At 45.6% G+C, this 21,607-nt stretch overlaps 2 protein-coding genes across 3 annotated transcripts in view; both read right to left on the bottom strand.

The window, feature by feature from the left end:
- The window catches only part of FOXJ2 (forkhead box J2), a 584,760-nt gene that overhangs the window by 104,217 nt on the left and 458,936 nt on the right, over positions 1-21,607 (bottom strand). The window lies entirely within an intron of this gene.
- On the bottom strand, positions 1,305-10,375 carry MFAP5 (microfibril associated protein 5). 2 transcript variants are annotated; one of them, XM_030187252.1, is made up of 9 exons: positions 10,044-10,374; positions 9,411-9,474; positions 9,024-9,116; positions 7,523-7,549; positions 6,781-6,807; positions 5,719-5,751; positions 5,388-5,475; positions 5,136-5,209; positions 1,305-2,229 (listed from the first exon to the last, which is right to left on the bottom strand). In XM_030187252.1, exons 2-9 carry the CDS (start codon positions 9,469-9,471, stop codon positions 2,120-2,122), a joined length of 513 nt encoding a protein of 170 aa, XP_030043112.1. In that variant the 5' UTR covers positions 9,472-9,474; positions 10,044-10,374; the 3' UTR covers positions 1,305-2,119. The 2 variants fall into 2 exon arrangements, with proteins under 2 accessions (XP_030043112.1, XP_030043113.1); XM_030187253.1 differs by lacking the exon at positions 6,781-6,807 and having other exon boundaries at positions 10,044-10,375.

Here is a 21,607-nt window from a genome sequence, read left to right as displayed (position 1 = left end):
ACAATACCAGGCCTATACATATATCTAAATATACTCATACACACTCACATATATATATATGTACAAACACACTGGGTGAACCATCCTCTAAAACAAACACTTTCACTCATACAAACTCTGGGCAGGTGACAGGATGTGGGTCTGAACTGTAGATACTGTAGAGCAGAGAGGCTTCGATTGGAAGCTAGGGAGGGAGAAGGTCTGAGCAATGATTTCTTGAGGTTTCATCGCCTCTAGAAACTGCCTCTCTTCCCACCACCAGCTCCCTGTGATCAGTTGCAACCCAACCTTAGCATAGAAAAACCCAAATTCAGAGTCAGTGCTCCCCTCCCTTTGCACCTCCTATCTGACCACAACCCCATGCATCTCTCTTGCCACATATCTCAGCCCTGCTCCACAAACAGCATCCTCCAGTCACCCTCCTACCTTTTCCCTCCCTGCCTTCTTCTCCAAACCCAATCTCCCTCATGTTCCTCCTGTCATCCACCTCACACATGGAATGTTGCCAGGATTGGGTTTCTGCCAGGTACTTGTGACCTGGCTTGGCCACTGTTTGGAAACAGGACACTGGGCTAGATGGACCATTGGTCTGACCTGGCATGGCTACTCTTATGCAGTGGCGTAGCCAGGGTGGGCCTGGATGGGCCTAGGCCCACCCACTTTGGGCTCAAGCCCACCCAGTAGCAGCACACCTATGGTGTCTGGCAGGGATCCCCAAGCCCCACCAGCCGAAAACTCCCAACAACTGTCCCTCCTGCATACCAGCCTTCCCTCTGATGTATTCCTGCCTATGTGGAAACAGGAAGTTGCATCAGAGGGAAGACTGTGGGGCCAACATGAGCAGTGCGTATTAGTTGCTGCTCGCTGCCGGTGAAAATCTGCTATTTAAAAGGTATGCGGAGTAGGGGGGATGTTTGAGAGACCATATGGCATGCAGGCAAGAGAGTGAGAGACCAAATCACTTGTAGGACAGGGCGGAGTTCTTCTGCCCACCCATCTTGGGCCCAGGCCCACCCAAATGTAGGTGTCTGGCTACGCCCCTGCTCTTATGTATGTTCTCTTCTCCTGCCCTCCTCCCCACAAACCTTACTCCTAACCATGCCCTAGCCTTTCTCTCTTGCCCATAGCACCCTCCCCCCATTTCTTTCTTTTCTATGGACGTGCACTTTTGCATCAGTTTGTTTCCTAATAAAGTGAGGCTATTACCAAAAATAAAGCAAACAAAAAAAAGACAGAGGAAATAAAAAAGTTCCTCTTTGCCCCACCCTTACCCCCTCCACTTGCAAAAGAACAGCTCTGGTGAAAGAAGTTTGCAAAACCTTTATTGTGCAGGAAGGGAATATGACATTGAATCTGACAGAAATCCCAGCCATACAGTGGGTTTTAACACTTCTATAGCAAGGTTATTATATAAAAACATATTAAAGGCGGCTTGAAGGAAAGCGTACAATTGTACCACATAGCACTAGTGGCTGTGGCTAATGTCAGGGTCTGCTCGCTGGCCTCACTAAGGTTAGTCCAGAGGGTGAAAAAAAGAGGGACCAGCTGGGGGGGGGGGGGGGAAGCAGGCTTACAGGTCTGCAATCTACAAGCAGGGTGCACATATGCTAAATACCAGCTTTATACCAATTTCAAGGCTTGTGTAAAACAAACAAGTCTTGTGGTTTTCACTTCAGGTGCAAGATCTGTATTAAAACTCACTGGAGATCAATGACGCCTTCCACGACTTTCCAGATTATCTTCAGCTTTGCTCCAAGACAGAAAAGCTAGTGTATACAGAACCACAGCTGTCAGATATGGAAGGAGGCAAGACTTTTGCCCAGCTCTTACACCTCCTTACTACCTTTTAAAAGTTAGAACTCTCTCTGGCTGTTCTCTTAGTTTCCATTTTAGACTCGGGACCAAGCACGGTGTGGCTGAGTGATTGACCCAAGTACAGAAATGAAAAGTGGCCAGAGAGAGAGAGAATAAGGAGCCCTTCCAGTGTGGTCCAGGAGTGAGACAAAGTACAAAGACCGGTCAGAACTCATCACAGCTGTGGAGAGGAGCAGAAGGCCACAGAGAAATGTGATAAAGGAGGGAGGCCACTGTCGGTGGGGTGGGTGCTGTCCCCTGTCTCTCAACCGATGCGATGACCCTGCAGTTCTCCTGCTGCACGTTTGCAAGGGCGACCGTTGGACCGGCTGAAACGGCGTGGAGGTAGGCCGGACAGCTGCCGGCAAATGTCATCTGGAAATGGGGGTGGGGAGAGATAAAGGGTAGTTTAGGCCAAGAGCAGGGTGCAAGTTTTCTCCCTTCTCAGACACCATTTTAATACCACTGCGTGACATGTAGTTCTTTTTAGGTTTAACATTTTTTATTGATGACAGATCAGAGAAAAACCAACATATTCCACAATCTTGTTTTACAAAAATTCCAACTTGGAAGTGCACTCCATATAACCAGAGTCTTGCAGTCCATCATCAATCTTTTAAGTATTTATCCCACCCCTCCCCGCTACATTCTGTATTTTATATATTGTCATACAAATAATACAAAAGTGAACCCTAAATCAAACAAAAAACCCCCAAAAATAAACACAAATATGGTAAAAAAAAAGTCAGCATAACATAATCAGAGGTCCATGGCAATACCTGTAAACAAATAGTATGGATACCCCAGGTCAATGAGTGCTATGTGGCTCCTGGCAAAAGAGATCTAAACGAGCCCAGGTCCACAAAACAGACCTAATGGTTCTACGCCTATGGGCCAAAATTGTTTTGTATTTCCTGATCACGCATACATAACTCCACCATTCATTATAATTCAAGTACACATTGTTTTTCCAATTGGAGACATGTAGTTCTTAACTAAACTAAATCAAAGACCAAACCAAGGATTAAAACTAGAGGAAGGGCAGCAGGAGAGGGAGAAAGAGATAGGAAGAGAGGGAGATGGAAGAGGAGGAGAAACAGGAAGAGCGGTCTTCTTGCAGCTGAAGTTCTTACAATTTACCACCAGAGGGAGCACTTTGCTAAATTATTCCCTGAACTGCTGCATGAAGACCAGACACAATCCATCCACCCCATCCCAGGTTTCCTGTCCATAGCCTCCCAGCACTCTGGAGTTGCAGGAGGAGCCTAATGGTTAGCACAATGAACTCAAGACCAGTAGAACTAGGTTTCACTCCCACTGCAGCTCCTTGTGACCCTGGGAACGTTACTAAAATCTAACCCCCCCATTGCCCGATGGATATAAAACTTGGTGGCCGTATCTCAAAAAAGATATAGCGGAATTAGAAAAGGTTCAAAAAAGAGCAACCAAAACAATAAAGGGGATGGAACTCCTCTCGTATGAGGCAAGGCTAAAGAGGTTAGGGCTCTTCAGCTTGAAAAAGAGACGGCTGGGGGAGGGGAGGATATGATTGAAGTCTATAAAATCCTGAGTGGCGTAGAACAGGTAGAAGTGAATCGATTTTTCACTCTTTCAAAAAGTACAAAGACCAGGGGCCACTCAATGAAATGACACGGAACTCACTGTCGGAGGATGTGGTAACAGCGGTTAGCGTATCTGGGTTTAAAAAAAGGTTTGGACAAGTTCCTGGAGGAAAAGTCCATAGCCTGTTATTGAGATTGACATGGAGGAAGCCACTGCTTGCCCCGAGATTGGACCTTGATTGGCTGCTGTTGGGAAGCAGGATACTGGGCTGGATGGACCATTGGTCTGACCCCTTAGGACTATTCTTAAGTTCTTATGAGCAGAGAAAATCCAAGTATATGATATGTAAACTGCTTTGGTTATACCACAGAAAGGAGGTATATCAAACGCATGACCCATAACGCCCAAGTGAACATACCATCTACTTTGTAATAAATGCCCAGCTGTGCATGCCATTCACCTTCAGCTTCCTCACTGTCCTTATACAACAACATAAACACACACCCAAACCCCTTCACCTTGTGCTTCTTGGTCTCCTTAAGCAAGACACAGGAGTACACACACTCTCACCGTCCGCTTCCTCAGCCTATTTGAACATCAAGCAGGTGCACACACACGCATATACACACCTCCTCTCCTTGTGCTTCCTCAGTCTCCTTGCACACAAGGCAGGAGCACATGCATTCACACAGACACACATGCATATATTCACATCCTCTCACCTTCTGCTTCCTTGGTCTCCTTCCACAGATGCAGGAGTACATGCTTTCAAATATACACACACATTCACACACACATATACACACGCTTTCAAACATACACATGCATATACACACATTCACACACACACATGCATATACGCATCCCCTCACCTTCTACTTCTTTGGTCTCCTTGCACAGATGCAGGAGTACACGCTTTCAAACATACACACACATTCACACACACACACACTTTAAAACATACACACACATGCATATATACACATCCTCTCACCTTCTGCTTCCTTGGTCTCCTTCCACAGATGCAGGAGTACACGCTTTCAAATATACACACACATTCACACACACATATACACATGCTTTCAAACATACACATGCATATACACACGCATTCACACACACACATGCATATATGCATCCCCTCACCTTCTGCTTCCTTGGTCTCCTTGCACAGATGCAGGAGTATACGCTTTCAAACATGCACACGTGCATATATACACACTTTCACACACACACACATTCACACACACATATACACACGCTTTCAAACATACACATGCATATACACACGCATTCACACACACACATGCATATATGCATCCCCTCACCTTCTGCTTCCTTGGTCTCCTTGCACAGATGCAGGAGTATACGCTTTCAAACATGCACACGTGCATATACACACACATTCACACACACATATACACACGCTTTCAAACATACACATGCATATACACACGCATTCACACACACACATGCATATATGCATCCCCTCACCTTCTGTTTCCTTGGTCTCCTTGCACAGATGCAGGAGTACACGCATTCACACACACGTACGCATATACATATCCCCTCACCTTCTGCTTCTTCTGTCTCCTTGCACACAAGGCAGGAACACACGAATTCACACACATGCCCTCACCTTCTGCTGCCTCGGTCTCCTTGCACACGAGGCAGGAACACACAAATTCACACACATGTATATACACACATGCCCTCACCTTCTGCTGCCTCAGTCTCCTTGCACACGAGGCGGGAACACACTTCTTTGTTGATGACATAAACACGTCGCATACTAAGGAACGAGACCACCAACAGGGAATCCACGGGGGAAAAAAAAAAGAGGGAATGAATGAGCATGTGAGAAAGAGAGAGAATATGGAACAGAGGGTGTGTGAGAGTCAGTGAGATGGGCTAGAAAGCATGTGCCAGGGTTGATGAAAGACAGTGTCCCAGCAGCTTCTGTCACTCACTTGGTAATGCACAGGTACAGGATACACTGTTTCATGGGTTTGTGTACCGAGTACACACGTGTGCAGGGGTACTTCTCCTCCCGACAACCTGAGAAAGGGAAGAGAGTGAAGCTGCTTTGAAGTATAAGCTGCCCCAAACCCAGAAAACAGCTGTCTATAACTCTTTCCCAGGGCTTATGTATCTTTATCTGTCACCGTCACCAACTGGAACTGAGGACTTCTCCAGAGGAGGAAGCAAGAGCCCAAAACGGGGACCGGAGTTGGCCGGTGGGGCTCTTCTTCAACGTATTAACCCAAACATACAGAAAGAGAGGATTAACACCTTTCTTACCTGAGGTCCCGACGGTTGCAGCATCAGCCTGGGCTGGAAGAAAAGGTTACCACAAGTGAATATACACAGGAAGAGAAATACGGGCTGGTACATGTAGTGAAACATAGCAACACAGAAAAATGAAGGCCGATAAAGACCCTATGGCCTACTCAGTCTACCTCACAGATCATTTGTACTTGTCCCAGCTGGGCACAGGGACAGGCGTGGAGACACAGGCTGGTACAGGCAGTAAGAGACAGAGACCATCCTCTCACCATTCTGTTATTACCTCAAGGAAGAGGGATATTAACAAATAAAGTAACCCTAAACAAACACAGTCCAGTCAATAAGAGAGGGGCCCAAAGAAAAGGGCCAAAACAGACAGTAAGAGACAGGCACAGAGAGAGGAGAGCGAGCAGGTAGTAAGAGACAAGCACTGAGAAACGGAACGGTACAGACAATAAGAGACAGGCACAGAGAGGTTGGGACAGGTAGTGAGAGACAAACATGGAGGCATAGGCTGGCACAGGTAATAAGAGACACACAGAGACATGGGCAGTGAGACATGAACAGAGAGACTGCCCAGCAGAGAAAGTGCAAGAACAGATAGCCTTGAATAAAAGGAGATTTGCACACAAAAGAGCTGCACCCGTTCATACAAACAGGCATACACAGTTTTACACATATGTACAGTTACATATCAGGACAGTTATGGAAGAAAATGGTGCCCAGGCCACAGGCCGTTTCCCCTTTTGGACCTGCAGGTTCAGAAACTCCCTGATGGACTCAGAAGGGTCTAATGGTGCCCCTCGGTGCCTACCATGCTCGCCCTGCTTGCTCACCTATTGCAAGAGACCTGTGCAATGATATGCATACATACAATTTAACATGCTCACATGTTACATACATATGGTTATACACATGTACATATACAGTTATTTGTGCTTACACATGCAAAGATCTATGTATATATACACACATGCAAACACAGACATGCGCATGTATTCAGAGTTACCTGGGTAGACCCATTAGCTACACAACATGCATTAACACACATACACACACACACACACACACACATACCTGGTTCACGTGGTGTAGGTACAGGATCTGTCACATAGATACCAGAGAAGATAAGAGAAAAACTTAGACTTTTCTAACCACGGTGCTTGTGCCGGCCCGAGTTCAAAACCCGGCCTTGGCCTCTGCACCTCAGGCCTGGAATGCTACAAAACTTTGGGGGAGAATTGGGTTCTAGTCTGGGAGCTGATGAAATTAGAGAAAGGACACTCACGGGAAGAGAATATGGGAGAAGAAAAAAAAAACCGCTGAGATGTGCAATAGAAAGAGAGGACAAGAGGGTTAAGGAAACGGTATCAGAGAGGTAGAAACAGGGAGACAGACACAGAGAGGAGCCACAGATTAGAAATGGAAAGTCCAAGCAGCTAGACTCTGCATGCAGAACCAGAAGAGGAAATGTAATTCCTTCTATGCTGAGCAAATTCCAAAGAGAGCAGAGAGAGAATCAAAGAACCCCCGAAAAGGATGAGCAGGAAAAAAACTGTCTAATTCTGGGGAAAGAGGAGAAACAGCAGCTGGAGCAGCAAAATCTGTAGAATCCTGTCCCCAAGCCAGAACCAAAACCTGAGCAGAGACAATTGGAGCCAGCACCATCTCTGTGTTTTCTCTTCTGCTGGGCTCTGTGATTAATTGTTTTTACCATTGAGTGTCACTTTAATGACACAGGGAAAACCAAGAAAATTACCTGAATCAGAGAGAGACAGGCAGGGAGGGAAGAGAGGGGTGCTCTGGAGAAAATACATACCTGGTCCATCAGTGAAGAAAGGCGGGTCTGGGAAAATAACAAAAAACACATACAATGATCATTGCTTTTCTGAATGCATTTCCCTAACAGTGCTGTTTGGGAATTCTGGGATTAACCCTGGAAGGCTCTGAGGTCTGCTGGCGTAAAACAGACAACCCTCTACAAATACATTGCCAACACCTCAGAAATATACCTCTCACCTGGCTCTAAAGACCCAATCCTAGTCGTAATGGAACTGTCCACACCAAAAGAGGACCCTTACCCTCCTCTCTCAAACCAACAGGAATGTCCCAGAGCTGCTGCGGTTTATGACTCAGTGGCCCGATTTTTCCTGTTGGGGGGGGGGGGGGGGGTTCTAGAAGTGCCAGCTCAACGATCATCAGAGGATAGGGTTTGGAGGTGCACCAAGCTTCATAAGAAAACCCATGGTACAGGTACTACGAGTTTCAATATGGTCTCCTGCTTGCCTGTATTTCAACAGTGAAGACACACCTGCTCCAGACTCACTACTGTTTGTGTTCACACTAGAGCAGGACTTCCCAAACCTGCCCTGCCTAGAGATCCGCTAGCCAATCAGTTTCTCAGCATAGCCACAATTCTCATCATACTTACTGCTTACATATCACAACCCCAGGTAAAAAGGACTGCGCTCTGCAAATTACAGAAAGTGCAAAAGTAATGCAGAAGAACAGAAACACAGAGGTAAGGCACCCATCCTGCACAGAGACCTTAAGACCCCTACTGGGACAACTTCACATCAGCATCCCCCCAGCACCTCCATCTACAGTCCAACCTACACTTCCACTCAGTATTGTAGAAAAAGCCAGGATTATAGTTTTTTATTTTTTGAATGCCATACAAGCAACCTCCTGTCATATCTAGTGGCCTAGATTTCCACAACATGGAACTCACAAATGCATACGTCCCATGCCCAGCAAACTGACCTGACCTTAACAGGTAACATGAATCGGCATCTCTTGGAAACCTATGACATGTACCTCAAGCATATTCATCTGTGGACCACCTAGAAACCCAAGAAGGAGTGAAGGCAGATCGACTCATCCAGTCTTGAACACTACAAGAAATAATCCTGGAGCAGGAAGCCCATGTGAGAACAATGGGAGATGCAAAACCCACCTGCTCTCCTCCCCCCTCATCTACCTCATGCCCAGCTTTGGGACCGTAGGCTTTTACTAGCTACACTGACTGTGGCTAGGAAGTGGCAGAACAATGGAGCCTTATGAACCCCAAAACGCTTGAGGAATGGTGATGCCGTGGATCAGTAGGGTCTGTCTAAAACCAAGACCGCAGACACACGTGGCTGGATACATTTATTTCTACACATACTGCCATGAAACTAATGGCCTGGTACTCCAGAGCTCCAGTGATGGGGATGAGCTGCATGGAGCTCTTCAGCTGCAATGGGGGGGGAGGGGTGATGGGAAGTCCTTTGATCTAACTACTAGGAGTAGTGACCTTGCAGGGGGAAAGGGTCACTTACCTATTTCAGCTTGACCTTGCCCTTGCCCTTGTCTTACAACTCGTATTGGAGATGAATTATCAGTTTGTTCTTCAGTTTCTCCCAGAAGCCATCCTGGAATACAAAGAGAAAAGAGGGGATCACAGGAGGGAAAAACAAGCCTGGGGGCAAAGACCACAGATACAAGAACTACTGTGGTGGGGAGGGGGGGCAGAAGGGGGAAAACAGGGGCAATAACCAGAGATACAGGAATCCCCTTGGAGGAAGGGTGGATATGGATTGCAATCCTTATATTAAATGGCTGCTGGTCATGGAAGCCTGGGCCTTCCCCATCCTCAACCAGTGTGGCCTCTGCAGTTTGATCAGATTAGTGGACATCAAAGTGACCAGTGGCAGACAGAAACTCACCAGGTAGTGAGCAGATGAAGAGGAGACAGAGTAGCAGCCTCCCTGCATTCAAGGTCAGCATCTCCTGCAGGGGAAAGAGGGAGGTCAAAGGCTGGTGAGGGGAGGAGAACCCCCCTTCCACAAGAGGGAGAACTTCTGTGCCTTCTCATCACATGTAGTCGCTCCCTGTCTCATTTCTCGCTTGGTGTGTCTCTCACTCTATTTGCCTCTCAGCATCAGGCTTAAGGTTTGGGCAACAGGAGGAGTATCCTATCCAGACGCAATTAAATCTTATGTCCCAGAATTTAATGTTCTGCAGCCCTAGAAGCGGGGAAAACTCCCCATCCTTAGGGGAAACATTTCCCAGCCTTTTCTTGATTCACTAGTATCTTGGGGAAATGTTTTCCCCCTTTCAGACGGTCCAGAGAAGTAGCATCTGGGGTGTATGTTAGTTTCTTCTCATTCTAGTAAACTTGCCCCCCTGGCAGGAGGCACCTTCTGCCCTAAATTTGCCCAAATCTTGTACATGACCCTCTTAATTAGCTCTGTCCAGCCTGGCTCTGACTCTACTTCGCTTGCCTCTTGCTCTGTACCTATAACACTTCTCCAACACCCAGCCTGAAAAAAATGCTGTCCTCCCCAGCCCCTACTCACTATTTGTTCCAAGGGGGATGCTTTTTTTCCCTTCTCTCAGCCCGCTGTCTTCTTAGCTCCTCTCTCTTCTTGTCTCGTTTCTTTTATTTAGTCCAAGGACTGTAAAAAATGCCGCTCCCAAATTTTATAGAATTACGTAAAAAGAAGAAGAAAAAAAAAAAGACAGAAATTTGGCTTGTGGTTGCTTCTTTGGGACTGGGGGATGCAGGCTGGACCCTGTGCACTCCCTTTACACTGCGGCAGGGTCTGTCTCTTCTGATGTTGACCTCTGGAGGTGTCTCTGAACACCCTTCATTCCCAGGGCTGGGATTACTGTATCATGCCTTTCCCACACTCTTTTCTGCCCTCCCCCCTCCTTCCTCTGTGCCTGTCTCTTCTCCAACCTATCTGGGTTGGTGTTTAAATGCCTTCTTTTCTGTCTGCAGCTGTCCTTCCTTTGCACACACTCATTCTTAACTTTTTTTTCGGTCTGTTTTTATTGTTTATCATTTATTTCAATTTGCTATACAAATCTTTGTGTCTGTCTTGAAGGGGGACTAAAGCACATTGGTCAGCTGGGGCAGACTGGCCATAGGGGATGGCTCCCTGATGAGAACCAAAGAGGGGACAGGAGATGAGCAGGCCCAGTGGTGTCCAAGTTGATGCTAACTTCAGACTGTCAGTTTTTCCATGAATGCCTGGACTGGCTACCAGCCAGTCAGCTGGAGGGAGCTGAGCTCACCCCTGGATCCTCCGCCAGCATAATTAGGAGCAGCTGTATGCAGTGAGGCTAGGAGAGAGGGGGGTGCCGAGTGCATTCCAGCCTTCTCTAGAGTCCAGCCACACCCAACCCAAGACAGGGTCCTGCCACCTGCAGGCCTTTTGCCGGCATGAGTGGGCAGCTTGCTGGGTGTTTTCAGTTCCTGCACTCTCTGTAATTTGCCAGAGTGATAGAATTTATATTATTTAATGATAAAAATCATTCATAAGAAACAAGAACAAAAATAGGGATAGAAATGTAATACTAGAAAGCAGAACTGTCTTCTTTGCGTCAGTCTTTACGGAGGAAGATATAAGAGACCTACCTGCACCAGAAATGTTTTTCAAGGGTGATGATGCAGAGGAACTGAAAGAAATCTCGGTGAACCTGGAAGACGTACTGAGCCAATTTGACCAATTAAAGAGTAGTACATCACCTGGACCGGATGGCATTAATCCAAGGGCACTCAAAGCACTTAAGCATGAAATTGCTGATCTGTTGTTAGTAATGTATAACCTATCATTAAAATCATCCATAGTACCTAAAGCTTGGAGGGTGGCTAATGTAACACCGATCTTTAAAAAGGGTTCCAGGGGTGATCCAGGAAATTACAGACCGGTAAGCCTGACGTCAATGCTGGGTAAAATAGTGGAAAAAAATTATGAAGAATAAAATCACGGAACACATAATTAAACATGGTTTAATGGGACAGAGACAGCATGTGTTCAGCCAAGGGAAGTTCTGCCTCACCAATTTGCTTCATTTCTTTGAAGGTGCGAATAAACATGTGGATAAAGGTGAGTCACTTGATGTAGTGTATCTAGATTTTCAGAAAGCTTTTGACAAAGTTCCTCATGAGAGACACGTGAGAAAATTAATAATTCATGCGATAGGAGGCAATGCTCTGATGTGGATTAGGAATTGGTTATTGGACAGAAAACAGAAGGTAGAGTTAAATGGTCATTCCTCTCAATGGAGGAGGGCGAATAGTTGAGTGCTGCCGGGATCTGTACTGGGAACAATGCTATTTAACATATTTATAAATGATATGGAAATGGGAACGACAAGTGAGGTGATTAAATTTGCAGAAGACACACAACTATTCAAGGTTGTTAAAACACGTGCGGACTGTGAAAAATTGCAGGAAGACCTTAGGAAATTGGAAGACTGGGCATTTAAACGGCAGATGAAATTTAATGTGGATAAATGCAAAGTGATGCACACTGGAGAGAATAATCCGAATCATAGTTACCTGATGCTAGGGTCCACCTTGGGAGCAAGCACCCAAGAAAAAGATCTGGGTGTTGTTGTAGTTAATACGTTGAAATCTGCTCAGTGTGTGGCGGTGGCCAAAAACAAACAAACAGGATGCTAGGAATTATTAGGAAAGGGATGGTAAACAAGACCAAAAATACTATAATTTATTTATTTGCTACGTTTGTACCCCACATTTTCCCACCTATTTGCAGGCTCAATGTGGCTTACATTATATTGCAAAAGATATAGTTATGAACAGAGTAAGAGGTTTGTTCTAAATTAACATACTACTATGTAAGAATTAAGGAAGATATGTCTGTGGAATAATAATGCCTCTGTATCGCTCCATGGTGCAACCTCACCTTGAGTATTGCATTCAGTTCTGGTTGCCATATCTCGAACTAGATGGACCATTAGTTTGACCCAGTATGGCTATTCTTATGTTCTCAGAAGCAATGCGTGGAAATGATTAGATTAGTACACGGTGAACTCCCTGACTGGTTTTTCATTTGCCTCATAGTCATTGTGGCATGTCTGTTGGTTGGTTGTTTTGGTTGGTTTCTAAGAAAATCAATAAAAATGATTTGCACTCAAAAAGAAAACAAAATGATCTTCAAGACCTCCTGGAAGGATAAGAGGGAAGGAGATCATCTCAATTCCAAAAGCAATTTATTCCACACAAGTAAATGCCTTTCATCTCCAGATATTTTCAGTTTACTTGTCCAGTCTCTAGTCTTGGCCCAATTTGATTACTATAATTCTATCTACGCTGGCTGTAGAGTGTGCTTTAAGGAAGAATCAAACTGCCCAGGTTAGTCCAGCATGTGCCACGCTTTGGAAGGGTTACTCCACTGCCGATTCAGTTGCATTGCCTTCCTATTAAGGCTAGGGTTGCAATTTATAGAAGCCCAATTTAAGTACAGAAGAAATTGCTGAGAAAATGTCCATAAACCGCTACTAAATGGACTTGGGAAAAATCCACAATTCCGGGAATAACATGTATAGAATGTTTGTACGTTTGGGAAGCTCGCCAGGTGCCCTTGGCCTGGATTGGCTGCTGTCGTGGACAGGATGCTGGGCTCGATGGACCCTTGGTCTTTTCCCAGTGTGGCATTACTTATGTACTTATGTCAGATGAGAGTCAATGATGAAGTCGAGATAGCAAAAGGAATCTACAGTTGACATTGGGATATCAAAAATTACTGGTGCTAGCAGGGGTTATGATGCGTGGCCTGTGATCCAGCAGGCATTAGTTTTTATCTGGGTTGAGAGTTCTTTAACCAAGAGGCCAACTCTTTGAAGCATTGTTGTAGGGACAGATCAATGCAATCAGGATTGGTATAGTGAATCAGAAAAATGTTGTCAGCATAGTAGTATGTGCTGACATTGAAGGATTGAATTAGTGTGGCAAGTGGGCTGAGGAAAACGTTGAAAAGAATAGAACCCTGCAGTACTCTGCATGTAAGCGAGTGAGGGGGTGAAATCAGTGACGACACTGTAGAAACAACGAACGTTGAACACGAACTGATGTTGTAAGCCACATTGAGCCTGCCAGCGGTGGGAAATTGTGGGGTATAAGTGCTGTAAAATAATAAATAAATGAAAACCAATGTAGAACAGTTGATTGGGAAGAGGCTATAGACACTGCAGGTAACGGTAGGAAGGACCGCAGTTTTGGATCTTAGAACTAAAGGAATAGGCTAGTTGGTTGTGTGATGGGATATAGTTTGACATCGACGTAGGATTCTCTTTCAAGGTGGTGAGATGGGTTGTAACTTTCAACAGGATTTTATTTGGATTTTTAGATGTTTCGGTTAAAGTAATGAAGTAGTTTCTTTTGGCCTTGCTTAGTTGTAAAGAATATAACATCTGTTGGGCCCTACAAACATGTGTTGGTATATAGTTCTTAATGCTATTCCTAAAATACACAAGTACCGGTCCTGAATACCTGGGACTTTTGTGGCAGCTGGACATTATCCAGGTACAGCCAGTATTTGTCCACCTAGTTATCCAGGAACTGGAACTGAATACTGACAGTGCCTGAATAAATTCTGGATACACCCTCAGACTGTCCTGGCACCCTCAGGAGTGCCTTGGTGGTCAGAGAAAGTATTCAGTGACACTCTCCATTGAAATGCCACTGAATTTCTGGTCCAGGCTCAGACAGAGTGATTTAACCAGCCAGACACTTCTTACTACTACTACTACTACTTATCATTTCTTTAGCGCTACTAGACGTAGGCAGCGCTGTACACTTGAACATGAAGAGACAGTCCCTGCTCGACAGAGCTTACAATCTAATTAGGACAGACAAACAGGACCAATAAGGGATAAGGACAAAGAGTAACAAGATTCCAGAATTCCAAAGAGTAGCAACATTCCATGTACAATACCAAAGAGTAGCAAGATTCCAGAATCTCAAAGACTACTACTACTACTTATCATTTCTATAGCGCTACTAGACGTACGCAGTGCTGTACACTTGAACATGAAGAGACAGTCCCTGCTCGACAGAGCTTACAATCTAATTAGGACAGACAAACAGGATAAACAAGAGATAAGGGAATATTAAACTGAGGATGATAAAATAAGGGTTCTGAACAAGTGAATAAGGGTTAAGAATTAAAAGCAGCATCAAAAAGGTGGACTTTTAGCTTAGATTTGAAGACGGCCAGAGATGGAGCTTGTACGGGCTCAGGAAGTCTATTGCAGGCATATGGTGCAGCAAGATATAAGTACATAAGTACATAAGTAGTGCCATACTGGGAAAGACCAAAGGTCCATCTAGCCCAGCATCCTGTCACCGACAGTGGCCAATCCAGGTCAAGGGCACCTGGCACGCTCCCCAAACGTAAAAACATTCCAGACAAGTTGTACCTAAAAATGAGGAATTTTTCCAGTCCATTTAATAGCGGTCTATGGACTTGTCCTTTAGGAATCTATCTAACCCCTTTTTAAACTCCGTCAAGCTAACCGCCCGTACCACGTTCTCCGGCAATGAATTCCAGAGTCTAATTACACGTTGGGTGAAGAAAAATTTTCTCCGATTCGTTTTAAATTTACCACACTGTAGCTTCAACTCATGCCCTCTAGTCCTAGTATTTTTGGATAGCGTGAACAGTCGCTTCACATCCACCCGATCCATTCCACTCATTATTTTATACACTTCTATCATATCTCCCCTCAGCCGTCTCTTCTCCAAGCTGAAAAGCCCTAGCCTTCTCAGCCTCTCTTCATAGGAAAGTCGTCCCATCCCCACTATCATTTTCGTCGCCCTTCGCTGTACCTTTTCCAATTCTACTATATCTTTTTTGAGATACGGAGACCAGTACTGAACACAATACTCCAGGTGCGGTCGCACCATGGAGCGATACAACGGCATTATAACATCCGCACACCTGGACTCCATACCCTTCTTAATAACACCCAACATTCTATTCGCTTTCCTAGCCGCAGCAGCACACTGAGCAGAAGGTTTCAGCGTATCATCGACGACGACACCCAGATCCCTTTCTTGATCCGTAACTCCTAACGCGGAACCTTGCAAGACGTAGCTATAATTCGGGTTCCTCTTACCCACATGCATCACTTTGCACTTGTCAACATTGAACTTCATCTGCCACTTGCACGCCCATTCTCCCAGTCTCGCAAGGTCCTCCTGTAATCGTTCACATTCCTCCTGCGACTTGACGACCCTGAATAATTTTGTGTCATCGGCGAATTTAATTACCTCACTAGTTATTCCCATCTCTAGGTCATTTATAAATACATTAAAAAGCAACGGACCCAGCACAGACCCCTGCGGGACCCCACTAACTACCCTCCTCCACTGAGAATACTGGCCACGCAATCCTACTCTCTGCTTCCTATCTTTCAACCAGTTCTTAATCCATAATAATACCCTACCTCCGATTCCATGACTCTGCAATTTCTTCAGGAGTCTTTCGTGCGGCACTTTGTCAAACGCCTTCTGAAAATCCAGATATACAATATCAACCGGCTCCCCATTGTCCACATGTTTGCTTACCCCCTCAAAAAAATGCATTAGATTGGTGAGGCAAGACTTCCCTTCACTAAATCCGTGCTGACTTTGTCTCATCAGTCCATGTTTTTGTATATGCTCTGCAATTTTATTCTTAATAATAGCCTCCACCATCTTGCCCGGCACCGACGTCAGACTCACCGGTCTATAATTTCCCGGATCTCCTCTGGAACCCTTCTTAAAAATCGGAGTAACATTGGCTACCCTCCAGATAAAACGAACGGAGTCTGGAGTTAGCGGTGGAGGAGAAGGGTGCAGATAAGAGAGATTTACCCAGTGAACGGAGTTCCCGGGGAGCAATGTAGGGAGAGATGAGAGTGGAGAGCTACTGAGGAGCTGCAGAGTCAATGCACTTATAGGTCAATAAGAGGAGTTTGAACTGTATGCGGAAACGGATAGGAAGCCAGTGAAGTGACTTGAGGAGAGGGCTAATATGAGCATAACGACACTGGCGGAATATTAGTCATGCAGCAGAATTTTGAACAGATTGAAGGGGAGAGAGATGGCTAAGTGGGAGACCTGTAAGAAGCAAGTTGCAATAGTCTAAGCGAGAGGTGATAAGAATGTGGATGAGGGTTCTGGTAGTGTGCTCAGAAAGGAAAGGGCACATTTTGGTGGTGATATAGAGAAAGAAATGACAGGTTTTAGCAGTCTTTGAATATGTGCAGAGAAGGAGAGGGAGGAGTCGAAGATGACCCCAAGGTTACCAGCTGATGAGGCAGGAAGGATGAGAGTGTTATCCACAGAAATAGAGAATGGGGGAGGAGGAGAGGTTGGTTTAGGGGGAAAGATAGTATCGACCACCTGAGAATTCAAGACACACATTGGGCTGGACATTCTGAAGGGTTTTTCTTATTAATTTCGGTAGTAGCTCAATGTGGGTTATAATCAGGTACTGCAGATATTTTCCTGTTCGGAGAAAGCTTACAATCTGTTTGTATGTGAGGCAATTAGGATTGAAGTGACTTGTATCTCTTCTTTTATCTAAACTCCAGGCAACTGACTAACACAGACCCTTGTTTGATATACAGTGATACCAGCATTATCTTTCCATGTTTATAACGTATTTGTAGGAAACAAAAAGAAGCATTACGAGCCACCCAAAACGGGACAGAATTTCTTTAATGGTTTAAGTTGAAAAACAGCCTTCAATAAATGATCCGACACGGGGGTCTGCATCAATCATAAATAACAGTGTGAATGTAACATTAAAACACTTTCTTAAGATAAAACATGGCCATAAATGTGAAATATATTGAACACATTAAACATACCATGCGTCAGTACATCAGGAACTTTTTACTTTCAGTCAAAGAGAGTAAATGTTAATATTAATCTGAACAGAATACATTTGTCTTAAAAACAGTTAAGATGTAATGTCTTTGAAAGATATAATAAAGATAACAGTGTATATAAAATGAACATGTGTTTGATTTGTATTAAACATACAAATGTTATGATGTGTTTATCTTACAAACAATTTGAATGGAGCATTACAATGTTTCCTGGATTCTAGTCTCTGTCTTGTTTTATAATGTAACATAGTAACATAGTAGATGACGGCATAGAAAGACCTGCACGGTCCATCCAGTCTGCCCAAGAAGATAACTCACATGTGCCTTTTTATGTGTATACCTTACCTTGATTTGTACCTGTCTTTTTCAGGGCACAGACCGTATAAGTCTGCCCAGCACTATCCCCGCCTCCCAACCACCAGCCCCGCCTCCCACCACCGGCTCTGGCACAGACCGTATAAGTCTGCCCAGCACTATCCCCGCCTCCCAACCACCAGCCCCGCCTCCCACCACCGGCTCTGGCACAGACCGTATAAGTCTGCCCAGCACTATCCCCGCCTCCCACCACCGGCTCTGGCACAGACCGTATAAGTCTGCCCAGCACTATCCCCGCCTCCCAACCACCAGCCCCGCCTCCCACCACCGGCTCTGGCACAGACCGTATAAGTCTGCCCAGCACTATCCCCGCCTCCCACCACCGGCTCTGGCACAGACCGTATAAGTCTGCCCAGCACTATCCCCGCCTCCCAACCACCAGTCCCGCCTCCCGCCACCGGCTCTGGCACAGACCCCATAAGTCTTCCCAGCACTATCCCTGCCTCCCAACCACCAGTCCCGCCTCCCACCACCGGCTCTGGCACAGACCCCCCATACTCACCCCCATTTGGGAATCTGCTACCAGAGGCAAGTTTGAGCCTCACACCAAAGTATTTGTAAACAGTAAGGTAAAAAAATATGCAAATCAACAAGAGAAATAATGATTAGGAACTGTTACTACACCCATTATGACCCCCCCCCCCCCCCCCGGGACTGGCCCATAGACAGACAGTGCTAATATGTCCCTACTTTTCTTTTCCCTTCCTTCTTCCCTGTACCCTTTCCTACTCCCCTCCCTCCTTCCCTTTTCCCTGCTTCTCTCCCCTCTTCTTCCCTGCCTCACTATCTCTCCACTCCTTATTACCTACCTTAGTCTAATTATGGTTTATTTTTATATAATACTTTAAATCATTGTTAACTTCTTGATTTTGTTAACTTCATAATGTTGTGATTTGTTACTACGTAAGCCGCACAGAGCTTGCGATGAGTGGGAATTGTGCGGGATACAAATGTAATAGATGTCTGTATCTTTCTTTGAAAAGCTAACTCCTTTTAAAATGTATTTGTGTTACAAAGCAGGTGTCACTTGAATGTTGCTAGTACTAGCCTTTTCACATCTGGAAGTTTGGGGCTAGAGGGTGGTTGGGAGGGAGGGCGGGTGTTAGAGTTATAGGGGGAAGAAACTGAAAATTGCTGATGATACATGTGTTGATTGTATTGATTCAATATCCTCTTCTTTGAGAGTGTGTTATGTCACATAAGTTATGTGCGTACAAGGATGTATTTTTCAGAGTGTCATCAATAAAAACGTTAAAACATAAAATGTATTTGTGGCTTGTGGTGGTAAACTTTGAAACATATTTGTCAAATCTGTTCCTGCCTGTATACATTCTCAATTGATTTCTGGCAGACCCATTTTGTGCCCCTGGGAATAATGCAGCGTGCAGGGGCTACAGACAGTGAAATCCCGCTCCCTCGCTTCCCCTGTCAACCTGGAAAGAGGGTTCTTGGAGTATCTTATTGCTGCATAGGGTGTCTTCTTCCTATTCCAAACACACCTCAGTTTTCAGTAAAACAGGAATACTGTCAAGCTCCAAGTTGAAGCAGGCTCTCTCCTCCCTCCTGCGTCTTCTCCCACCATGCCCTGTCTCCTCCTGATAAACAGCACTGCAGAAGACATCCTGGTACAGAGAACAGTAAGACCTGGAGCTTCTGCAGAAACAAACAGGAGGGAAGACGCTGGGCCCTAAAGCTTTTACCCCAGCTGTATTTTATTGGGGGAGGGGAAGACAGAGATTAGGGTGTAATGCCAGAGCATACATGGAAGATTTACAGTGTAAACCTTTCTCAACAAACAAACACACATACACAGTCCTGGTCTGGAGACTAACCTCATTTTCACCCACAAACATTAACCAAACCCACTCTTTCAGCCAGATCCATTCCTGGTTTTGCTCCAATAGCTTTTCTGTGTTTAGCTCAAGGTGAGTTGTATTCAGGTACAGCAGCTATTTCCTTATTCCTAAGGGGCTTACAATATGAAATCCTTATTTACTAAGCTGCATCACGCAATAATGCATATCATTTACCAATAATGCAGGCTGTCACGGAATTTGTTTTTACGTAATGCATGTTCATAATGAGGTGTGAAGCGTACGAAACAGTCCATGATTAGATATAAAATAACACAGCGTCTGATAATCTTCACAAGCTGCAATATTCAGGGATAATTAACTTTCTCCTGGGAGCACGGACTTGCTAATGCATTTATCAATATGATCCCTGCACAGGGATTTAATGAACATCCATGCTTCGGTTATCTGTGCTGTACTCAAGCTTTACTTGTCAGTGTAATGCCTGCATGGAGCTCTCTGATGAATATTTGTGCTTTACATATGTCGGTGCATTATCTTCACGGTTTACCTGTCCGTCATACTGTATTCATGCATCAGGCTCTGAAGAATATCCAGGCTTCGCTTTTTGTATGAACATGTGAGGCCTGTGTGGTTTTCTGATGAAGTATTTCAGCTGTCTGTGCAGTATTCCTGGCTTACCTATATCACAGTATGGAGACGGACGTGTACAACATGATCATACCAGGGCTGGCAGCGCTTCCATTAGGTGAACTCGGTGATTGCTTAGAGCACTGAGATTCTGGAGGTGGCAAAAGGCAATGTCCCCCCCATTTCCACTCCTCCTGGAGGCTCCACTCCAGTGCTTACCCTGAGACAGCAAAGAGGAGGGCATTTACTGCAGTTTCCCCTTCAGCACAGGGTCTTGCAGAATGAGCCATGTGATCGGCCCCATGTGGCAGAGGAAGCTGGTACACTATTAAGTGCCTTTCCTATTCCCAGCCACAGGGAAATTTCTGGGTTAGGGCTTCCAGGGAAGGAGCTGGTAGGTTGCAAAAGGGGACAGAGGAGTTGGGTGGCATAAGCTGCGACAAGATATATACAGGTACAATTTCACAGTAAACTGGGGAGGGGGGGGGGGGCTGGGTGTATGCTGGTGCCTGGATGCCTGAAGAGGCTGTCCGGGCTCTGCCCAGGGGCTTTTAAACCCCTTTGTAGCTCTTCCCCCTTTTCAGCAGGGTGCCCTTTGGGCGGCGGGGACGTGCCCACCACGCCTCGCTTGCACCCCGCTGACCCGGTGCGCATGCCCGGGCACGGCGCCATATTATAGGCGGCTCCGTGCACCCGTGGGGGCACTGCGCCTTGCTTATATCCTTGTACCATCCCTGCATCTCTTCTCCCTCACAAACACGCATGTCTGTTCATGTGCATTGGACTACACAGGCACTCAAAACTGAAATGGAAATAGGTAAGGAAGGGCATCCTGAAATCATGTCTCTCAGATATGGGGGTCCAAGTCTGGGGGTCCCAGAGTGGAGTTCAGGTGCCTGAAGTATCTCAACCTGAGAATCCCATGTTCATGGGTCTCCAACCTGGGAGCCCAGTCTGTGAGTGGATGGCTCCGTTAGATTTTCATTTGCTTCCTATAGAAGCCAGCACCCCACATAGTCTTCCTGGGCATTGAGCGAGACTCAGCCAAGATGGTGTCCAGACTCCCTCAGGATAAGCCGACCAAGCTTAAGGGGCTAGTGACAAAGACAATTGCGTCCAAGAAAACCAAGCTAATGGCAATGAAGTCTGAATTTTGCATGCAGGGCCACTGTTCACTCGCAGGCTAGCTGCCACTACAGCAAGCATCAACAGACTGTCCAATTTCATCACGCAGCCAATCCGCAAGGAGCTGCGCATATGGGACTCCTTTCTGAGCTCTTATAATGGCCTTTCGGTTTGGCAGGGTGACCCCGTCTCCAGTCAAGAACTGAAGCTTTACTTGGATGCTTCAGGGGAAACAGGCTTTATTTTCAAAAGGCTTGGTGCGAGGCCCAGTGGCCGGATTGCTGGCG

This window comes from Microcaecilia unicolor, chromosome 14 (genome assembly GCF_901765095.1).
Source record: "Microcaecilia unicolor chromosome 14, aMicUni1.1, whole genome shotgun sequence".
Classification (NCBI taxonomy): domain Eukaryota; kingdom Metazoa; phylum Chordata; class Amphibia; order Gymnophiona; family Siphonopidae; genus Microcaecilia; species Microcaecilia unicolor.
The sequence above is the reverse complement of the archived record's forward strand: the minus strand, read 5'-3'. Positions and strand labels throughout refer to the sequence as shown.

Bases quoted from the DNA above. Each gene is read 5' to 3' on its own strand.
- MFAP5 (XM_030187252.1), bottom strand. From the start codon at position 9,471: ATGCTGACCTTGAATGCAGGGAGGCTGCTACTCTGTCTCCTCTTCATC. The intron at 9,117-9,410 runs GTGAGTTTCTGT...TTTGTATTCCAG, and splicing joins CTTCATCTGCTCACTACCTG to GATGGCTTCTGGGAGAAACT. The intron at 7,550-9,023 runs GTAAGTGACCCT...TTATTTTCCCAG, and splicing joins GCAAGGTCAAGCTGAAATAG to ACCCGCCTTTCTTCACTGAT.